This window comes from Pipistrellus kuhlii, unplaced genomic scaffold (assembly GCF_014108245.1).
Source record: "Pipistrellus kuhlii isolate mPipKuh1 unplaced genomic scaffold, mPipKuh1.p scaffold_m20_p_3, whole genome shotgun sequence".
NCBI lineage: Eukaryota > Metazoa > Chordata > Mammalia > Chiroptera > Vespertilionidae > Pipistrellus > Pipistrellus kuhlii.
The window spans coordinates 90,722,912-90,746,949 of NW_023425529.1; the positions used below are offsets into that span (position 1 = coordinate 90,722,912).

General features: G+C 38.5%; 1 protein-coding gene across 11 annotated transcripts in view; it reads left to right on the forward strand.

Moving 5' to 3' along the window:
* Window positions 1–18,566, forward strand: part of FRY (FRY microtubule binding protein) — a 459,465-nt gene extending 440,899 nt beyond the window's left edge. For 6 of the 11 annotated variants that reach the window (XM_036454766.2, XM_036454763.2, XM_036454765.2 and 3 more), the window contains 4 exons: window positions 4,700–4,717; window positions 6,521–6,631; window positions 8,439–8,641; window positions 17,067–18,566. In XM_036454766.2, coding sequence (XP_036310659.1) covers window positions 4,700–4,717; window positions 6,521–6,631; window positions 8,439–8,641; window positions 17,067–17,325 — 591 coding nt within the window. In that variant the 3' untranslated portion in view covers window positions 17,326–18,566. The remainder of the gene's footprint in view (window positions 1–4,699; window positions 4,718–6,520; window positions 6,632–8,438; window positions 8,642–17,066) is intronic. The other 5 variants (XM_036454761.2, XM_036454764.2, XM_045588489.1 and 2 more) reach the window with 4 other exon arrangements.
* The last annotated feature ends 5,472 nt before the right edge of the window (window positions 18,567–24,038 follow it).

Consider the following 24,038-nt stretch of genomic DNA (forward strand, 5'->3'; position numbering starts at 1 on the left):
AATTTTGTTAAGAATTCTTATGACCATTTCTTTGGATTTTTTAATCAGGCAAATTACTTATCCCCCTTTTATTAAATTTTTCTCTTTGTGGTTTTGTGTTCCTTCCATTGGGGCCTATTCTTCTGTCTCCCTATTTTATTTGACTTTCTGTGTTTGTTTCTATGAGTTAAGTGAAATAATTATCTCTCCAAATCTTGAAAAAGTGGCCTCTGTGAAGACTATGTTAGTTAGTTTTGTAGGCTGGTCTGTCCAAAGGTAGTGGTTTCTTGGAAGGACAGCCTGGTATATGCACATATGCAGTGGCTCCCTGTTGTTCTGTCCTTGGCCAAATGGGAGTTAGCATGTGGAGACCTGGTGTGTGTACACTTCCTTGACCTTCTGATCTGGGTGGGGGTGCCAGGTGTGTGCTCACAGAAGAACCCCACTAGTTCATTTTCTCTGGATGGTGCATCCCCATGTGTGCATGCAGGAGTGGCCCACTATCTTCTAACTGGACTCCTTGCATGTAGGCACCTCAGTGCTTTGCTAGTTCTACACTCTCTCTGTGCAGCAGCACCATACTATACCTGCTGGATCAATCTCAGAGGCCCCATGTGTGCATGCTATGGTGGTGCTCCCCTCTTTATGCTCAAAGTAGCTCCAGGAATGGTGGAGGGGACATGCAACAGCAACCTGGCAGTTTAGCCAAAGAACCTAGAGAGCTCCTGCCCTCTATCCACGTGTAAGGGAGACATGAACAATGGTGCTCACCAGTTTCTCCTGTTCTGGAGAGACTCTCAGCTCCTGAGAGCTCTACAGAACCATAACTTTCTATCTATCATCTGTCTATCTATCATCTGTATCATCTATCATTTATCTATCATCTATCTATCTTTCTGTTGTTTATTATGCAGAAGCTGTTCAGTTGGCCTTCACTTATCTCTCAGGAGGGATTACTTTAAATATAGGTGTATATTTGAGGTGTTCTTAGAAAGGAACAAACTCAGCATCCTCCTATATCACCATCTTGGACCCTCCTTGAGGATGTATTTTTAAGGGAGGTCTTTTTAAAAAATACAGGCATGATTAGTAAATGATGGGCTTGTTGGATATCACAATACTAATTCTTCTAGAATAAGTTACTACACACACTCAACAGAACATAAAACAAAGCATATTTCTTATGAGAGGAGTCACACTCATTGGAGAAACAGCTTTACCAGTAATTTTTCAGCCTAAGCATATCAAGGAGACAAATCTCTTCACAACTAAAAAATGCACTTCTGTTTAAGTATGGGGGTTCCTGTTAAGCTGTCCATCTCCTATGGAGTTTATTCTGGAGTGACTACTACTAGGTAATTTAAGTTAACAGGAATGTTGCTCAGGGCAAAGAATTCAGTTCTGGATTCTCCAGGCAACACCCTCAGCCCCACAACTAACTAACACGGCTCACCGCCAAGCTTTGCAGAGCTGGCCCTGAGAGCAGGAGCTCTTTTCACTTCAGTCATTATACATTTTAGTTCACACAATCAAGATTCAACAGATATTTCTGAGTGCTACTTAAACATGAGACTGTTTGGCCTTAAGTACAATATTTGACATTTAGCCCTACTATATTTCATCTTATATTTAAACCACCATCCCAATTATAAGGGTCTTCTTGAACACTAATACTCTATCATATATTTCCTATTCCTACATAATCAATTCATTGAATAAAAAGCCTGTAGCTTCTGTTCCAATATAGACTGAACAACAAGTTAACTTGAACAAAACAAGACATTTATTCAGTTAAAATGTAATATTTTAAACATCATCTTTTGGGTGTAGTCTATATTCTGTAAAAAATCCTATTTCCAATACTAAGGAAATGTATGCTAAAGTCAATGTTTCCTTAAAAATAGTAAATACTGCTGAGACCGGTTTGGCTCAGTGGATAGAGCGTTGGCCTGCGGACTGAAAGGTCCCGGGTTCAATTCTGGTCAAGGGCATGTACCTTGGTTGCGGGCACATCCCCAGTAGGGGGTGTGCAAGAGGGAGCTAATAGATGATTCTCTCTCATCATTGCTTCTAACTATCTCTCTCCCTTTCTCTCTGTAAAATATCAATAAAATATATTTTTTTAAAATAGTAAATACTCAGGTTGTGTAACCTGTACCATAAGCTTAAAGGTATTTATTTTTCAAAGTTTTGAAAGATAATCATGGTCAAGGTCCAAAAAAGTACAAATCAAACATAATACATTGGTCATCAATGTGCCAGACCCATGTAATTTAGCAGCAGGTAAGTACATATTATTCATATATACTTGAAAGATTACATGTATCCATGTATTACAATTGGCTAGGTTATCTCGATTTTATTATTTAGTTTTAATGAGTGACTTTCAGAGACAAAAGTTGGTGAAAATAATAGCTGATATAGAACACTGTGGCTCATTTTCTATCTTGTCAAAAACTTCTCAGATTTTTACCTATGCCATAAGCATAGAATTCATTTCAGAGTAGAATCCAGAGAAATAAGAATGCCTATGCTACTGTTAATGCATAATAATTAGATTATTTGGGGCTTTTAAACCACCCTATCTATGATCTTAACATCTTGACTTATTGATTTTCTCATTTTGAAAAACATAACCTCTAAATCCAATTTATAGATCAACAGTATCAGCAGTGCAGGAACAGTGCTTGATGAAAAAAATTTAGGCATTACTACAGTATTTTCAAAAGAACTTTAAGTCACTTAGAAACATTCATAATAAAAATTTCTAAAGGAGTTCTTTTTAGCTATAAGGAAACATTAGCATGGGAGTGGGAGACTTTTAATATTTTCTATAAAATGACCTAGAAAGGCATTTTTTGCTTTTTGGAGCTCTAAATGAAAACTAGGTCCCAGCCTCTGACCTAAGAAATGATTCTGAGATAATAAATATCAGAAAGCTTGGTCTAGCTTACCTAAAAAGGAGAGCTTAAGAAGGACTCTGAGAACTGTTATGTGTCATGTTGGCCATCTCCCAAGAAATACTGTCTTGTGCCCTAAAAACTGAGTGGAAGGAATACATTGATGATGAAATTCTTTAGCACTAAGCTGGAGTCAAAAAGGCTCCTTACTTTTTTTTATATTTGCCTTTACTTAACAGAGATTTTTGCTTTACCTGATGTGATAATCTTCTTGCATTACAACTTTGTTTTGGAAAACAGTAAAAACAGCATTTTCTTCACAAAGACCATGTAATTTACTTAGTCCTTGCTTCATTTCACACTTCTCAATAGTTTATTCTATGGTAGAAGCAGTTACATATTAAAATGCATATTCAACATTTTGTTCATATTTGACATTTTCTAAAAGTCTTCATGATAGAAATTCTGTGTACTTAAGACTCTTGCCCTGTACTCCTTTCTGGAATGACATTGTATGTCAGTAGATAAGGTTTGGTTATAAAAACTTTAAGGCAGAAAGTTTTCTCCCAAAATAGTAAATATCTCAAGTTTATAATCTATTTCATAATATTAAAGGTATTTTTCTTTCAAAATTTGAAAGCTATTTATGACCAGGGCCCAAAAATCTACCCAATAGCCTTCAATGTGCCAAACCCATGTAACAGGTGAAGCAAGAAGAGATGCTTGGAAGACTGGTTGTGATGGAGATTGGTAGTGGTAATGCTTTGTGTTTGAAGATAATAATAAATACTTTGATGACTTAATTTTTTGTGCACTATACCTTATGTTAAGCACAATACATTAAACTGATAACCCAGAGAATGTTTTGGAAAGAGCATTATAATAAGAGGTTTTTGGTCAAGAATTAGAAACAAATAGGTCCTTAAGTATTTTGAAAAATCTAGAACCAGATATATTGACATATAATTAAGAATGACCAAATTGATTTTTCTAATATTTTGTCAGGTTACAGTTATCTCTTTCCACATTCCCAAACTTTCCTTAAACCAATTATATGGTTATGATATGGTGACACCAAAAATTAGTAGCCATAGGTGAACATGGCCCAGTTATATTAATCTGACCATAAGTTCTAAATTAGTTTTAGAAATTGTCTACTGACAAAAATTGTTAAAAAATAAAATGTAAGAAAATTACATATCATATCTCACACTTGTTCAGGAAGTATGTAGACAATGTTTAGCCCTTTGAAATGACTATATCTAGCAATATTATAAAATATTCTCAATGTGGAAGGCAATCTCATTAAATAAAATTCCACTTAGATTGTTAATTATATTTTATGTTAATTGAATAGTCATAGTTTAGTAGGTATGAAGCCAAACATATGAAAGTCTCTTCCTTAACATTTAGCAGTGGTATAATTTATTTGGGGCTGTAGTTCATTCACATTACTCAGTTGACCTCAGAATTCTACTATGTTCACATATTATTCACATTTAGATACTAAAATCATAAAGCAATAAAAGTCTTGACTTCTGGTCTCCATACTGACAAAATCTAAACCAACTAACCAGAGAATCTGAAAGATTACAAATTACCTTTTTAACAACATGCTTCCCACTAGAGCTTGTTTTTAACTGGGCCGCTCTGCATGTCGAATGGGTACCACATTGCAACCATTTATCAAGTCTGGGCAAGCAATGCTAACACTGCTGATGGTTCTGCTGGTGGAAGAGGGCCGTGCTTTCCGTTGCATGCAGACACTGACCCTGTACTCTGTTTCCTTTCCTGTTTCCTGTGCCATGCTTGCTGTGTAGCAAATGGAATCTCTGGCAGTAAGTTACCTTTCTTTCATACTCTCTGCCCATTTGAGGCATGGACCCATAACATGGTTCTACTGTTACTACTATATCTCTTAGCATGTTTCCCCTTTTTCCTTCCATTTTATATTATTTGGAAGATTGAGATATGCAGGTTTGTTAGTAGTGTTCTGGGCTGCTTTTGGCCCAAAAGTAGAAACCTATGTTGCTATGAACTCTCATACTGTCAGTGGAATATCCTGATTAATAACTACCATTATCTGACACTTGGAAAGTCAGAGATTTCATAGCTAGGTTTCACCCTAAATTGTGAAGGTAACATTTTTTAAACAATAGTTTTTTATCTTTCTGTGAATCTCTGGTAGTTATTTTTATACCAGATTTTAAAAGATTTTCCATAAGGAAAAGTTCAAAATACGACGTTTTTCTGAAACAACCAAAGATCTAGTTTGGAGTAACTGTGAGTGTAGCTACTTCTTTAACCTGAGGCTGGTTTCCAGCAATGAGAGATCAGGTAAATCTAAGTAGAATTTTATCCCCCTAAGGACCAAAGAAAGGATGAGAGGAGAAAGAAAACTTCATTCACCATGCTTTCAAATGAGCTTTAGTAAATTTATAAAATTATGGTAGAATCCAAAGTCTGTTAATAATACTGCTAATAGAATATTCTTCTTGAAACTAAACTAAAATTTAAATTATTGTCATTTCTCTCCTTAAACTGATTCAGGGGAACAATTTTAAGTCATCATAGTAGCTCTCAATTCTGAGCTGAGGTCTCTCTACTCCATTAGCAAAAGCAAGGCCCTATTTATCCTCAAGGAACCATATTTGAAAACTGAACAGTGAAGTGTAGTTTAAGCCACATACTTAACCACTTTCACCAGTGACTGCTAAGCCATGAAATTCTACCTAATGAAGGCTATTCTTTTCCTCATAGAATCCCATCCACTACCAATGAGGTAACCCATCCTTAGAATAAAATAGGCAGCATTTAGAAGCTGTTATAAGCAGATACAGCTCAAAGAGCAGTATAATTGTTGGTGTTGGAATTACTCATGATTTATTTTCCCCTCATAGGATACATAACTCACATAATGAACACATTTTAAATTCCAGAAGTATTTATAGGGTCATTTTGTATTAGTACTTTTTAATGTTCTTTTCACAATAAGTTTCGAATGTTTTTGTAATTTCTCCTTTTGTAAGCACATTTTAGCTGTTTTTTATTTCTTTAATTAAACAACTATTTATTGAGCACTGAGTAGAAGCATCGTCACTAAAGCTGACACAGCACCTTAGAGGGTCATATGACTGTTTTATTTACACAGACTTCAGGATGAGTGTCTGCACCCAAAATGCAGCCAGAATTGTTTCCTGGAGTAATCTCCCAAGAGTCTACCTGAATTTATAAATTTAACACTTAGAATGATTTAATGTTTTGCCTTTCAACTATACTTTTTAAAAAACACAAATTTTTTATTTAAAAAAAAATAATATTCGGCTTATAAAATTTAAGACAGCTGCAACTATAATTTGTAGATGTGTAACTGGCAAACATAATGGAAATCTGGTTGATTCATTCAGTCCCTTTATAGCTACTACTCCTCTCTAATTACTCATCCTCCAGGAGCTATTCTATATTATATTGTGAATTTCTCACTGATATTTACTGACTAGACTTGTTCTGTTTTAATGGGAATAATAACAGCTAGTTATGGATCCTTGATTTTTTTTTTTTAATTTGTCTCCACCAAGATTTCACTTGTACAAAAATTGTCCTTAATAACTAATTTCTCCCCATGCCAATTCTCTCTCTAGCAATTGGAACTATGTCAGAGGTTATATAAGCTACACTTCCAGCTGCTGCTGCTTTTTCAGTCCTACTGTAAGCTCATCGGCCAGGTGCACGAAGTCAGTTCCATGCCAGAGGTGAGCCCACACACCTCCCAACCCTGAGCGCTGCCATGAAAATCTTTCCTTTCCTTTTGTTCTCCATGGAGACTGAGGCAATTGTACATCCAATGGGTCAAGCCTTCTGCCTGCTAATCAATAACCGAGTCTGCCCACTAGACCAGCCAAGGTTAAAAACATCTTGCAGGCAGTTTAATACAAAAATATAGAAGAGATTGGTGGTCAGAGGAGAGATCTGAACTGAAGATGTAGATGTTGTAGTCATCAGTGAAAAGCCAAGAGTTCAGGAAACATCCAACCAAGAGTATATTGATGAAGTTGGAGCACCATATTTATCACTCATTTGGGAAAAAGGAAAAGGACGGTATAGTTTTTTTAATATACTTTCACATGCTAATTTCAAGGGAGGCATAAATCAGACAGCTTTGTTTATGAAGAGCTCTTCACAAACCAGTTATCCTCTATTGAATTACAAATTATTAGATAAAAGAGAAGGCAGTTGATATGTTATTTGCCATGTTGTAAAAATAGGTTTACTCTTCTTATTCTTCCAGCAAGTATTAACAGGATCCTTGGAATCCACCTTTGATCAAAAAAGAGAAGACATACAATGCAACTTACATGTCTTTTTCCATATTAAAAAGGCAATTAAAGTTCTACTTTAGGAAAATAAATTATGTGTTACATAGAAAAGTGAATTATGTGTGTGTCTACATTAGATAATTGTTTTAAATTTTGTGAATTTCTCCTTAATTATTTTAAATTTAGGTAAGTTTTAAATACTGTACAAGCACATGCAATATTTAAAACTTGCATAGATTTAAAATAATTAAAAAGAAGTTCACTTTAAAACTTTAAAACGTATGTACATAAGGCACTCTCCATCTTATTTAAAATCATTACCTCAGAACATTTTAAACCTAACTCTGGAGTAAGTATTTATAATTAACAAGCATCTGTGTGGAAACAGTCTTTGAGAGCTTTGGTTCTATTGCTTGTAAAATGAGGGAGCTGGGAAGGTAAATCAACTCTACAGAGAAAACAAGAATCATCAACTTGCATTACAAAGGGGGGGGGGGGGAAGAAACTTTTAAATTCATATCAATTTTTAAAATTTCTCTTGAGATTAAATTCCAAAACAGTTGTCTTCCACAACACATCTTAAGAGTGCTAAGTTTTAGGAATGCTAGGTTTAGGAGTGCTAAGTTTTGTAGGTTCTCTTGTATGCTTTACTTTTTAACACTGAATCTTTTGAGTTTCAGTAATTTTGAGGGAAAATCTTTTACCTCTGTAACATGAGAATTATTACATTGAGATTCTTCCTTCTCTTCCTTAAAAGTATGTCTTTAGTCTCTTTCCATAGCATAGCAGTAGTAAGGAAATTTCATTTTTCATAGTCCATGTTGATAAATTTATTGAGCATTTTATGCTAAACTTATTTTATACACACTATCTCAGTCCCACAGGTGTGAGAGAAAAAAAAAGCTGCATAAAAATGCATTTACTTGACCGTGGTCTCACCATACATTGAAGAACTGACATTTAAACCCAGCTTTACCCAATTCCCAAGCCTGTTCTGGTGTGCATTTTACTTCTGAATATGCCCTTCTACTTAAATAGACAACACTTTAAAGGAAATCTTAATCTTTTCTATAAGAAGAACTTCCCAGATGTACATACCTTGTTATAAAGTTTCATTTGTCCTATTTTAGTTTACTATGATATTAAGCTTGTGCTTAACTACACCACATATAATTAATTGTTTTCTTTTGGGGATGTAAAATCCATCCTTGAACTAACTACAGTAAAAATAATTTTTTAACAGCTGCTAAATATGTCCAGGGAACTGAGTGACTTAAAGAAAAATCTGAAGGAGGCCACTGCAGCCATTGCAGCTGACCCTCTTTATATAGAGGGTGTGTGGTCTGAACCAACCTTCACGTCTACCGAAGCAGCCATCCAGTCCATGCTGGACTGCCTGAAGAACAATGAACTTGGCAAGGCTTTACATCAAATCAGGGAATGCAGGTAATTCTATTTCCTTCAGATATGGTTAAAGAAAATGCATGCCTAATAATTACTTTGTCATGGTTAGTAATTAGATCACTACAGAAGGAGTATCTGGATATTTTATATACCTTCTTCTCATATCTCTGCTATTACCATGGCAGAAACATCAGATTTCAGAATTTATATGTTAAAAGTTATTGATGTTGCTTCTGGCCATTTGTCATCCCTAAAATGTTGACACACTTCAAAGTAAACCCCAATAAGAGATCCGGGTTGGCAGTGGCATAGGATGATACTGAAATCACCCACTCCCACAAGCACACTAAAATATACACCTATAGAGAGACAGCTGAAGACTGTTGAACAGCTTTTAAACACAAATGAGAGAAAGACAAAATAGAGAAGGCTAGGGGAGCTCTTTGCATCTGTAGGAAATCTCCAAGAGCAGAAGTGCTGGTGAGCAACATTGTCTATGTCTCCTCCACCTCCATAGCGCAGATGGAAGCTGTCAAGGTGCTTTGATCTGTTGGTGAGATTACAGCAATGTGTGCCCAGCCCTCTGCCCAGAGTCTATTTCAGCTCTGAACAACAGGAGCAAGCAGGAACCACAGGGCATCACACCACATTCCTGGCCTCCCTGCCTGGATCCAATCTAGTCTAACAGGCTAACACCCCAGTAAATATCTCCCAGTTCCAACCAGCCTGCCAAAACTACCAGGTAAACAGCCAACACAGAGGTTTCTTCTACACAAGGCAACTTTCTGTACAAGAAATGGGAGAGGTCATAGAGAGCAGGCTAGGGAACCACAGGAGTTCTCTAGGAACTGTAGGAATTTCTCCAGGATTGGAAGTGCCTATGAGCACTACTATACACACCTGATCTGCTTGCTTGCAGATGCTTCAGCTTGGTAGCCCAATGCCATAGGCACCAGTTCAACTCCAGCTAGCCTTCCAAATTAACCCAGTACACAAAGAGTTTACACATAGGTCACTTCTACACAAAGCCACTTTTTCAAGAATGGGAGAGAAATATGTTTTGTCAAATTTATACAAATAACATAAAACATCAAACAAGATGAAAAAATAAAAACAGAAGAATACCTCTCAAATGAAGGAACAAGAAAAAACCCTAAGGAGTTGGAGATAAGTCATTTGCTTGATGAAGAATTCAAAGATATAATTCTAAAGATGCTCATCAAACTTCATAGTAGGATATAGGAACTTAAAACTACAACAAAGAGAAAGTATAATAAAGTGCCAACGAGAGCTGAAAAATACAATATTTGAAGTGATAAATACATTAGAAGGAATCAACAGCAGATTAACATACAGAAGAATGTATCAGTGACCCAGAACACAGACTAGTGGAAATTAATCAAAACAGCAGAAAATAAAACAGAATTTTCTAAAGTGTAGATAATTTAGAGTCTCTGAGACAAAATCGAGCTCATAAACATTCACATTATAGGCATTCTAGAAGGAGAAGAAATAGAGAAAGGAACAAAATCATTATTTGAAGGAATAATGGGTGAAAACTTTCCTAATCTGGGGAAAGAAACAGCTATTCAGATCCAGGAATCACAGAAATTTTCAAACAAGATAAACCAAAAAGGTCCACATCAAGATATATGATAATTAGAATGGCAAAAGTTAAAAACAAAGAGATACTCTTTAAGGAAACAAGAGAAACACAGGTTATAAACAAAATAAGCCCCATAAGGCTATCAACTAATTTTGCAGCAGCAACTTTATGGGCCAGAAGGGAGTGGCAGGACATCTTCTAAAGTGCTGAAATAAAGAAACCTACAACCTAGATTAATATACCCAGCAAGGTTATCTTTCAGAATTGAAGGAGAGATTTAAAAAACCAGCAAAAAGTAAATGAGTTCATCACCATTAAATTGTTTTTACAATAAATGTTAAAGATCTTTAAGAAGAAAAGGGAAAGCAATAATCATAAATTAGAATATATAATGAGAAAATATTACTGGTAAAGCCAAATATTAAATAAACACAGCAAATCAGACATTTAAAAAGCTACTATAAAGGTCAAAAGACAAAAGTACCAACTCAACTCAAAATACAATTAGTTAAGAGATTCAAAAAACAAAAAGATATAAAGTACAACATCAAAAACAGAAAGTGTAAGAGGCAAGTCCAAGATTCTGGTGTTGGAAAACACTGATTTAGCCCCCTCCCAATAACACATTAAATGTACACCTATTCTTAGAGCAGTTCCTCTTGAGAGACAACAGGTCAATTGAACAGCTTCTACACAAAAAACAAAAGAGATACCACATACAGAAGACTGGACCTCCAGAGCTCTCTAGGAGCTGAGGGAATCTCCAGGACCAGAGGATGGGGGAGCACCATGGGTTACATCTCCCTCGCACTTAAAGAGTGCATCTCAGCTTTGTCCAGGTTCTCTAGCCAACCTACAAACCCACTAGGACACTTTCACAGCCAACCTTTCATAATTGGAGGTAGCAGGAAACCATAGCATGAACTCACAGGGCCCTCCACCCAGAGATTGATCCAGCAGATCTAGAAAAATGCTGCAATACCATACAGAGAGAAAGTATACAGATACTGGAGCACTGCTGCACACAGGTCTGCCCCACCCAGAAAGGGTATGAAAATAGTAAGGTGCTGCCATGTGAGCGCATAGGGATGCCCTAACAGAGAAATTGTGAAACCAGCAGGTGATGCAATGTGTGCACTCAGGACAGTCCCACCCAGATCAATGCCATGCAAAGACAATTAAGGCAACAGGACCACCTGTCCACACATCTGGAAACCCCACCCAGATTAGAATGGCAAGGAGGCACACACACATATGGCTTCCCCAACTGCATTGTGGCCATGGACAGGCAGAAAAATACAGAGCCTGTACACCAAGCACTTCCGCTCAGAACGCATTTTTTTTCTGGCCAATTGGCACACCAGAAACTATTTGTGTGCAACTAGACTACAACCAGCCTACCAAGCAAAATTATCCAACACAGAATCTTCACCAGAGCCACTTCTTCAAGATTGGGAGAGATAGCTATTTTGTAACTCATAGGAACAAACACAGAAAGTTAAACAAAATAGAGAGACAGAAGACTATGCCCCAGTTGAAGGAACACAAAACCCCAGAGGAAAAAAAATCTATTAAAATGAAGATAAGTAATTTGCCTGAGTTTGATCCCCAATCAGAGTGCATTTTGAGGCAATTAATTAATGTTTCTCTTTCACATTTCTCTTTTTTTTCCTCTTCCTCTCTCTTTCTCTTTCTCAAAATCAATAAACATATCCTTGGGTGAGGATTTAAAAAAAAAAAAAAAAAAAAACACGAGAGTAGAAAAAAGGAATTAAGAGGGAACTTCAGTTGAAACTGGTTTGGCTCAGTGGTAGAGTGTCAGTCTGCAGACTGAAAGGTCCCGGGTTCGATTCCGGTCGAGGGCATGTACATTGGTTGTGGGCACATCCCCGGTAGGGGGTGTGCAAGAGGCAGCTGGTCGATGTTTCTCTCTCATCGACGTTTCTAGCTCTCTATTTCTCTCCCTTCCTCTCTGTAAAAAATCAATAAAATTTATTTTAAAAAAAAAAAAGAGGAACTTCATCAAAGAGTTAGAAAATACAATAAAGTATAAATAAGAGATAAAGAATACATAACTAAAATAAAAAATATATTGCTGGAAATCAATAGATTAGTTGATTACCTGTATACAGAATAGTGGATACCATCCAATCAGAACAGAAAAATTTTTTCGTATTTAAGAACTAGGAGCCTAGCGCACAAAATTGCACGAGACCTGGGACCTTGCTGGTGCCACGTGAGACTGCCCTGAGTCCCAGAGTCCCACACTGAGGGGCCGGCACCACGAGTAACTTCCCTGAGACCCACCCTGTGGCCAGCACTGCAGGACTCCCTCGATGCCCCTCCTGGTCAAGTCCCCACTGGCGCTGCAGGAGGTAAGACCCAGAAAGAGTCCCACTGCCACCGCCACCACCACTGCCTTGGAAGGCAGGACCCAGAAACCAGCCCATTACCCTGGCGGGACCTAGAAACTCACCCTCCAGTCAAATCCTCCAGAGTCAAGTCCCCACCACTCGCACAAGGCTTGCCGTACATGCAGCCTCCTGTTGATAGGTTATGACAGCATGAGGGCGTCACAACCACAGGTTTTTTTATATAGAAAAAAGATGGGACCTAGTGGGTTTGGCTCAATGGGTAGAGTATTAGCCTGCAGGCCAAAGGGTCCTGGGTTCAATTCCAGTCAGTTGCAGGGTCCTCCTTAGCCAGGCCGTGGTCAGGGCTCATGCGGAAGGCAACCAATTAATGTGTCTCTCTCGCATCTATGCTTCTCTCTGTCTTTCCCTTTCTCTTCCACTTTCTCTAAAAATCAGTGGAAAAATATTCTCAGATGAGTATTAAAATAAATAAAATAAGGGGGAAGATCCAAGATGGCTGCGCCCAGGTGAACATCTAGCCGCAGCCGCACACAACAATTTCAATAAAATACAACTAAAATATAAAACGGACATTGCCCAGAACTAGAGGAAGGTTGACTGACTGGAAATTCTACAGCGAGAAGCAAGGAGAAAACCAGAAGGAGGCGCGGAGGAGCTGGAAAAGCCAAGGTACAGAGACGCGGCGCGCGGAGAGGACGGAGCCGGAGAGGAGGGAGGCCGAGTGCCTGGAGGGCGTTCCCTAGCAGAAAGGAGATAAAACTCCGACTGTGCTGGGCCCCCGACTGCTCTGAACCCCGGTTCTGGGCCAGACCCCGGGGACTCAGGCTCAGCCATAGGGAGCCGGGCTGTAAGGTGGAACCCCGGGGAAGTGGCGAAAGGAGGTCCCGGTGGTGCGCACACGGCGCACAGAGAAGGGACGGTCGGCTGTGCCGCGGGATTGCCCTGACGGGAAGGAGACTGGGGCTCCAGACTGCTGTGAACGCCACCTCCAACTCCACTTCCAACTGAACTGAACCCCAATACCGGACTCGTTGGGGGAGAGCATAGACTGTTTGGCAGCAGGCGAAAATCGAGGGCACCTTTCTCTCAGAGGCGCCTGCAGTGAGCACTGACGGACCCACATAGGGCGGGGCTGACGGAAGCCAAAGCTGCAGGCTCCACCCTGAAACCCCGTCCCATCTGTAACTGCGAAATGCGACAACAAAATAGATCACAAACAAAAGAAATGGAGGACAAAAAGCGTCTGGATATAGAGTTCAAATCTACGCTTATAAGGTTTTTCAAGAATTTCCTAGAAAAGATGGATCAGGCCTATGAGGATATGAAAAGAGATCAACTAGAATTAATAAGGAGTCATCGAGAAATGATAAGGGATCAACAAGAAATAAAGAATACATTGTCTGAAATAAAAAATATTTTATAGAGTCCTAAAAACAGAAGGGAAGATCACAAGAATCAAGTCAAAGATTTGGAACATAAAGAGCCAGAAGACACTCCTCCACAGAAGCTAGAAGGCAAGAGAATCCAGAAAATTGAAGATAATGTAAGAAACCTCTGGGACAACTTCAAACGAACCAACATCAGAATTATTGGGGTCCCAGAAGATGAGAGAGAGCAAGATATCGAAAACATACTGAAAGAAATAGTGACAGAAAACTTCCCCCACCTGGTGAAAGAATTAGACTTACAAGTCCAGGAAGCGCATAGAACCCCAAACAAAAGGAATCCAAAGAGGACCACACCGAGACACATCATTATTAAAATTCCAAGAGCAAAAGACAAAGAGAGAATATTAAAAGAAGCAAGAGCAAAGAAGGTAGTAATCTATAAAGGAGCACCTATAAGATTGTCAGCTGACTTCTCAACAGAAACCATGCAGGCCAGAAGGGAATGGCAAGAAATATTCAAGGTGATGAATAGCAAGAACCTACAGCCAAAAATAATCTACCCAGCAAAGCTATCACTCAGAATCGAAGGCCAGATAAAGAGCTTCACTAATAAAAAAAAAGCTAAAGGAGTTCATCACCACCAAACCAGAATTATATGAATTGCTGAAGGGGGTTCTTTCAGAAGAGAAAGTAAACAAAGATAAAAATTATGAACAACAAATACGTAACTATCAACAAGTGAATCTAAAAACCAAGGAAATTAAAAAAATCTGATGAACAATATTAACTATTGAATATAATAGAATCAGAGGTATGGAAGGGGAGTGAACTGATGATTCTTGGGGAAAAGGGGAGAGAGGGGCGTGGGAAGAGACTGAACATAAACTGTGCACCTATGGATGAGGACAATGGGGAGAGGGGAAAGGGCAGAGGGTGGGGTGGGAACCTGGTGGAGGAGAGCAATGGTGGGGGGGGGTGGGGGAAGGAACATTTGTAATAATATGAACAATAAAAACTTATAAATAAATAAATAAATAAATAAATAAATAAAATAAGGAAAACCTTCTCTAGGTCAATGTCAAGTGTTGTAACCAGCTCATTAGAGGGATTACAAAAGGTGAAGAGAAAGAAAAACACATAAAATATATTTGAAGAAATAATGGCGCTTGGCCAGCATAGCTCAATGGTTGAGCGTCAACCTATGAATCAGGAGGTCATGGTTTGATTCCTGGTCAGGGCATATCCTGGGTTGTGGCTCAATCCCCAGTGGAGAGTGTGCAGAAGGCAGCCAATCAGTTATTCTCTCTCATCTTTGATGTTTCTATCTTTCTCTCCCTCTCCCTGCCTCTCTAAAATCAATAAAAATATATTAAAAGAAAAAGGAGAGAAAAGAAAAGGAAAGTAAAGAAAAGAAAAAAGAAAAGAAAACAAGAGAAAAATAATGGCTGAAAACTTTCTAATCTGGGGAAGGAAACTGACATTAAATTCAGGAAGCAAGAAAAGTTCCAAACAAGATAAATACAAAAAGGCCCAAATCAATGTACATTATAATTAAACTAGAGGCCCGGTGCACAAAATTTGTGCACGGGAGAAGGGGGGGGATCCCTCAGCCCAGCCTGCACCCTCTCCAATCTGGGATCCCTCTCACAATCCAGGATTCCTGGCTCCCAACTGCTAACCTGCCTGCCTTCCTGATTGCCCCTAACCACTTCTGCCTTCCAGCCTGATCAACCCTTAACCACTGCCCTGCCAGCCTGATTGATGTCTAACTGCTCCCCTGCCAGCCTGTTTGCCCCCAAATTCCCTCCTCTGCCCACATGGTCACCCCTAACTTCCCTCCCCTACAGGCTTGATTGCTCCCAACTGCCCTTCCTTGCAGGCCTGGTCCCTCCCAACTGCCCTCCCCTGCTGGCCATCTTGTGGTGGCCATCTTGTATCCAAATGGGGGAAGGTATCTTGATCTTGTGTGTTGGAGTGATGGTCAATCTGCATATTACTCTTTTATTACACAGGATAGAGGCCTGGTACACAGGTGGGGGCCAGCTGGTTTGCCCTGAAGGGTGTTCTGGATCAGAGTGGGGATTCCCTTTGGGTGTGGGGTGGCCTGAGCAAGGGGTCTGTGGTGGTTTGCAACCCAAGCAGAGGCCCTAGTATCTGGGGTTTATTTACCTTCTACAATTGAAACTTTGTAGCCTGGAGCAGAGCTAAGCTCCCTGCTCGCTTTGTGGCTGCTGCCATTTCTGTTTGGATTTGTTTACCTTCTATCATTGAAACTTTGTAGCCTTGAGTGGCATAGGGCAGGTGGAAAGCTTGACTTCCTCTATTGCTGGAGAAATCTAAGCCTCTCTCCTGCTCTCTGTGGCCGCAGCCAATACTCTCTCTAATTGGCTGGTGGGCATGGCTTATGGATGTAGCGGAGTGATAATTAATTTGCATATTACTCTTTTATTAGGTAGGATAGCCAAGATATGGAAGCAATCCAAGCATTCATCAATAGATGTGGGTAAAAAATTGGTGGTACATAGATACAACAGAATATTACTTGACCATAAAAAATGAAAGAAGTCAGAGAGTAAGACAAACACCATATGTGGGGGGAAAAAACAAAAACAAATGAATAAACAAAACAGGCACATAGATAAAGATAAACTAATGGTTGCCAAGGAGGAAGGGTATGGGGAATGATTGAAATAAAGTATATTTTTAAATTTTTTTAAGTATATACGCCAACATAATTTTGAAATCTAATATTTGAAAGTATTCTTTTGGGTGTTTTACCTCTACATTTTGAAAGTATATTCACATATTCATTGGAATCATGACATAGCAAATAAATGTTTTTAAATTATCAGATCTCAAGTTTATACTTTAGATATTTTTATCAAATATTTAATATAAATTTATGGTGATGGTTTCAGAATTCTGAATATAGTAAAACCACTGAATTGTATACTTTAGGTTTGTGAATTGTATAATGTATGAATTTTATCTCAATAAAGCTTTTTTATAAAATATTATTATACTAACACAGACTAATAATTTCTCCTCTTTGTTACTAACAGTGCCTATAATCTGTTCTCTTCTTTTTTTGAACGCAGAAGTCTGTGGCCCAATGACATCTTTGGAAGTAGTTCTGATGATGAGGTCCAGACACTACTGAATATATATTTCCGTCATCAAACTCTAGGACAAACAGGTACTTATGCTTTGGTGGGGTCTAACCAGAGCCTGACTGAAATCTGCACCAAGCTGATGGAGCTGAACATGGAGATTCGAGACATGATTCGCAGGGCCCAGAGTTATCGAGTCCTCACTGCTTTTCTTCCAGACTCCAGTGTTTCTGGCACTAGTCTCTGACTAGAGTCACCTGTCACCCATGGATTCCAAGATGGATGTGCTGCCATGCTGGAGTAACATCACTCAGTATCTTTTCAGTCTTCAGGAGGCTTGGTTTGACTATTCTCCCTCTTGTTACCTGTTGGACTTTTTCTAAAGGGATGACAGAACTTCCAACATGCAGCAATGAAGAACCAAGTTGACAAAACATTTGAGAACAGACTCCATTTGCCATGCTATGTAGCACAAATGTGTTATTTTACTGAGCAAATGCAACTCACTACTGAAGAAGTGACTTCTATTGCATACCAAAGCCGACTACCTTGAACAATACCCTTTCTTTCTAGAAACTACTTTAGATTGGCAAAAGTGCAATGTTCCTTCATATATATATTAAAACTTGTACATTCTTTCCCTTTATTTTTCCTTCCCTTTCCTTCCCTTTTTTTTTTTTTTTTTTTTTGTGTGTGTGTGTGTGTGTGTGTGTGTGTGTGTGTGTGAACTGAGGATGGGACAGGCAGAATGAAGCTGGCCATTGAAAACTAAAAGAAGGTCAAAAGCTGACAGCCTATATATGTGAAAAGGGAATTGTAAATGGATAATTAATGTACACTGTAATTTTAATATAACTTACTATACCTAAAAGAGCTGCTATGAAGTACCTTTCTTATGTTGCTAGGCTACTGTTTCTTAAAACCCTGGATCTCTTTGCAGGGGTCTGTGATTAGAACCTTATTACCAAAAATTGTCCAGATAAAACTTTTTTTATGGATCTTGGCTGCTTTTTACTAAAAGTTGCTTTTATGAACATATTTATACTACAGAAGGATGAGTGTTAATTTTAACCAACTTTGCCATTTTGTAGAAAAGAGTTAAAGTCATTCACATGATAAATCCCAAGTCTTTTCACCTGTCATGCATGCATGTTTTAATATTCATTTGGATAACCGGAAGTAGAATTATAAAGGTAAAATATGAATTATCACTTTGTTCCATAAGAAATGTCATACTTTATATTTGTAATATTTATCTAAAGGGCCGATCTTAAGTTTTCTTCCTTAAACTTACTGCTGTCAAGTATTAGATATGTGCATGTAAACCTGCTGCACATCAGAAACATAGTCAAAGTTTATCTATGTAACTTATTTGCTCTATAAATACATTTAAAGTTTTTGTGATGTAATCTTGGTTGGTATTCTGTTCAGAACTGCCTTTAGACTAAAAAATAGAAAATACAAAACACATATTGACCATGAACTTTATTTCTGATTAATGAAAATTTTTGCCTTTAACACACTTTACAGTTTTAGATGTGAGTTGCCACAGTGGTAGCCACAAGAGGCACCCTTTATGGGTTTCATAAATGGCAGCCATTGGGGTTGTTCAGCAAACACAGTGGCTTTGTGAAGCAGGGGTTATTTATGACCTCTTTGGAAATGGACACAAAACAGAGACTGACTTTCAACCAGCTCTCTCTGTAATCAATAAGAGAGAGAGTTCCAATTGTCTACAGCCTATCATTCATTAGATTGTCACATTTAAAATTTTTAAACAGACTTTATAATGAATAGGAAAACATAGGAGTTTTAATTCTGTCATGAATACCCATCTATTTTCCACCACACTTGTAATATAGGGACACAGAAATACATAATGATCTAATTTCTACTGTCTTCCTATTCATATTTATTAGACTAACAAACATCTCCTGCTTCCCTTACAACTGAGGGATAAATAGTAATTTTCTAGAAATATTCTGCATAGGGATTCTAACTTAGGATTTTGTTATTGTTTTACCAAAGGTACAACTATTAGCATATTCTGCTGATTTATTTTTTCAATATACCTGAAAGATTATTTACCACAATTTGTAGAAAACAACTGAATCATATTCTTTCTGAGAAATAGTTCATAAAAGAAGAGGTTTCTGTGGATATCCATGCTATCCAACTCTTGAGTTCTTTTGGGATCTACAATAGAAAGGATTGACTAGGCATGACTGAATTTTCCACCATGCCCTCTTACTCAGCAAAGAACCCCATGAGAGTTACTCTTTTAAAAAGAGAATTCCAATAGTACATTATAATCTAGTCATAAAAGTAGATGTGATTTTTTTTTCCTTCATTTTATAAAAGACAATGAGGTGACATCATGGGAGTGAGGAGACTTCTCTGTGTCTCCCTTTAAATTTATAAGTCAGATATCCAAAACTAAATAAAGGATCCCCTGCTCAATGCACAATCCCCTGAAATATCCACACATCAAAACATCTGACGATGGGGAGGACAGAGGTGGTGGCCTCAGATGCACTTAGGGGCCCATTGTGATTCTGGTAAGCTAGTAGCAGTGAAAAAATTAGTCTTCAGCCTTCATACTATGGCCTGGATTATAAGAGGGAAGAAACAGTGGTCCTCTAAGAAATGGCATCTCTCTCCCCCTTTTCTATCATGGCAGACCCTGGTAAAGGTAGTGGAGATGCCTCCAAAAACACAGTAGAACCAGAGAACATTAGTAAAAAGGCAATAGTGCTAGGAGCTTGCAAAACTACTTCTCCATCACCTTTCACATTCCTTCATCATAGTGGTGGTGCCCTGGAACCAAGGTGAGCCAGTAATGGAAGGGACACCCAACATTCAAGTGACTAGGTGGCACTTTCCTTAACTAAAGTGATGCTACACCACTATGATTCCAAAGGCATAACTACTGTAGCTAAGATAAAACAAAATCATATACTATAACACCATCTACTGGAAAACAAAAGGAAGTACCCTACCCATTATCCTGCTAAATTGTTGAGAGCAAAACAGTATCTAAACAAAACAATAACAACAAAACAACAACAACAAAAAGAACCTCACTTGTGCAGGCAAAGAAACAACCCAACAAATAACATAAACAATCAAGTTAACCTGAAAGCAGAGGAAAAATAAAAAGTCTCCAGAAATGAACCATGAAGTCATGGAAAACAATCAACAAGACAAACTACACAAGTGAACCAAACAAATTCTGGAGCTGAAGAACTCATTAATGAGATAAGAATGCATTAAAGAGCAACGGAAATAGAACAGACTACCTAGAATAGGGGTGTCGAACTCAATCAGAGAAGGGGCCAAAATCTAAAATCCAGCCTAAATCGCGGGCCCAATGGTTTACTGAACAGTCATAAACTGTCATTGTGATGGAAACGCAGCGGAGTGCAGTGATGACAGCGTGGTTTGGGCCACATTGCAAGGCCTGGCGGGACGGATTTGGCCCGAGGGCCTTGTGTTTGACACATGTGCGTAGAATTAGTGGGCTTGAAGATAGAAACCTAGAAATTATTCAAGTGGAAGAATAAAGGAACTAGGAGTTTTTTTAAAAATCAAGTCTACAGGAATGATCTATTAAAAAGAACAACATCAAGATAATGGGTATGTGAGAAAGAAAAGATTGATAATTTCCCAGGCTTATAGGAAGAACTAGACTTTAAAATAAAGGAACCTAAGACAACACAAAGTTATACTGACAAAAAAACATCTTCCCCAAAACACATTTTATTCAAACTGTAAAAAATTAATGACAAAGGATTCTAAAGGCAGCCATGGGTGGAGGGTTGTCCCCTACAGAGGAAGCCCATTAAATTGTCCTCAGATTTCTTACTAGAAACATTATAAGACAGGAAATAGTAGAGAAAATATTCCAAATAATATATTCAGCAAAGTTGAACTTCAGATATGAAGAAGAAATAAAGGCTCTACCAGACAAACAAAAGCTGACAGAATTTACCACCAGAAGACCTGCATTAAAAAAAAAAGTAAAAGGAGTTCTAACATCATCAAAAAGTCAAAAATATACAAATATTTGAATGACTAGCATACAGAAGCAGAAATTTCAAAACAGAATATTAAACTTAATTATAACAAGAGGGAAATAAAGCATTAAAAATAACTATGACTACTGAAAATTGGTAATAAATGTACAAAATGAATGGAAATAATTTGTGACAACAAAAACAAGGAAAGGAAGAAAATGACTCAACTTGTACAGATGAATAAGATCAGATACAATGAGAAAAATGATTATTCTATGCTGAAACTGGTTTGGCTCAGTGGATAGAGCATCAGTCTGCGGACTGAAAGGTCCCAGGTTTGATTCCGGTCAAGGGCAAGTACATTGGTTGCGGACACATCCCCAGTAGGGGGTGTGCAGGAGGCAACTGATCAATGTTTCTCTCTCATCGATGTTTCTGGCTTTCTATCCTTCTCCTTTCCTCTCTGTAAAAAATCAATAAAAAAGTGATTATTTTATGTATGAAACATTATTTTACATAAATCTAATGGCTACCACAAAACAGAAATACAGAACTGAGATAGGAAACATTCAAAAAGTAAAGAAATTGGGAAAACCATATATTTATGGATATATAATTAGAAATTTTTAAAAAACATAAAATGGCTGCAGTAAATCCTCATCCTATATAATAAAAGCCTAATATACTAAGTGACCGGTTGTCCAGTGACTGGTCAACTGTTCAACTAATTCAAGCGTAATATGTTAATAATATGCTAAGGCTGTTCAACTGCTTGCTATAATGTACACTGACCATCAAGGGGCAGTCAACCACTCGCTATGACATTCATTGACCACCCAGGGACAAATGCTCTAACCGGCAAATTAGCTTGATGCTGGGGTCTGACTGATCACAACTGAGCTAGACAGGCCAGACATGCCCTAGAGCCCTCCTGTGATCTCTCCCTGGCCCAAATGTACATGAGTGGGGTCCCTCAGCCTAGCTTGCACCCTCTAGCAATCTGGGACCCCTCAGGGGATATCAGAGAGCCAGTTTCAGCCCTATCCCACAGGCCACTTCCCTTGGGAGAGTGCCAGACACAGAGCTCATGGCTGGTGATCACTGCTGTGACAGCACAAGCCTTTCCTGGTTGAAATTGATTGGGTATAAACCCGTGGCAGGCACAGTGGGGCTGGGATGAGAGGGAGAGGCAGGTAGGAGCTGCAGGTGGCATTAGACTGCAGGTTTCAGCAGGATCCCTTTAGGCCACCCAGAGAGGCCCTACCCATGCATGAATTCATGCACCGGGCCTCTAGTAAATCAATAACCTTAAATGTAAATGGAGGAAACTAACATATCAAAAGGCACACAATAGCAATATTGATTAAAAAAAAAAAAAAAACAAGACCTAACCATATGTTTCCTGAAGGAGAATCACCAAAGATAGGCTCTAAGTGAATGGGTGATGATACTCAGCGAATGACATCCAGAGACCACATCCTACCACAGAAATCTATAGGACCCAGGGTAGCAGCTGGCCTGGTGTACCCTGAGACTTCTGCTGAGTTACCTCAGACCCAGCACTGGCACCAAGTTTGAATCTCTATCAACCTGATTAATACTACTCGCCCCTTTTTGGTGATTCAATGAGAACCTATGTCACACAACTTGAGAACACCAACAGAAGTTCTTTCAGTGACTAAGCCTAACAGGCAGCCAGCAGGCAGAGGCAAATTTCAGGGTGCCTTGGGCCTTTTGTTGACCTGCCACCAGGCTCAAAGCTGATGGAAGCTAACCTTGATGTGCAGGTTGGCCCAGGAAGCCCACAGCCAGTCACAGGCAGTCCCTGACATGATCTGCACTGGAGTCCTTCACATGGTCAATCCTCACAGTGAGCCAACCCGAGGGCCAACATGACCCACAAATGGGCCAACAGAAATCATGACTAAACTGCAACAGGAGGGCTCACATAAACCACACAAAGGGCCTGCTGGGAACACCTGTCTCAGGTAATCAGAGAGGATGCACCACTGAGCCCTTCAGGTAACCGACTACATAAAGGAACCCTAACAAGAATGGGAGACATAGCAGAACCACCTAATTAATACACAGAAACAAATACAGAGAAGAGCCACAAGGAGGGAGCCAAAAAAAATTTGTTCCAAATGAAACAATAGGAGCAATCCTCAGAAAAATAACTAAATTAAATGGAAGCAAGCAATCTACAGTTCATATAAATATAGATGATAGATAGATAGATAGATAGATTAGAGATAGAGATAGAGATAGAGATAGAGATATATAGATATATCCTCAAGGAACTTAGAACTTCAACAAAGAAGAAGCAAGCATAACAAAGAACATAGAAACAATAAAATTTAAAAAGAAGAATTCAATATTTGAAATGAGTCATACACTAGAAGGAAATAACAGCAGAATGGATGAAGCAAAAAATAAAATCACCTATTTGGAAAACAAGGTAGCAGAAAACAAGCAATCAGACCAGCAAAAAGAATTTTAAAATGAGGATAGTTTAAGGAACCTCTGAGACAACATCATGCACAACAACATCTACATCAGAGGGGGTCCCAGAAGGAGAAGACAGCAAGGGATTAAGAAACTATTTGAAGAAAGAAATGACTAAAAACTTCCCTAACCTGGTGAAGAAAAAAAGACACACAAGTCTAGGAAACACGGAATCCCAAACAAGATGAAACCAGAGTACCACACTAGAACATTTCATAATTAAAATGCAAAAGGTTAGAGACAAAGAGAAAATCTTAAAAACAGTTTGTTACTCACAAGGGAGCTCCCATTAGGCCGTCAGCTGATTTTTCAACAGATAATTTTCAGGCCAGCAGGATTGGCATGAAATATTCAAAGTGATGAAAAGCAAGGATCTACAGCCAAGACTACCCAACAAGGCTAGCATTTTAAATTGAAGGAGATCAAAATGGCTTTTTCC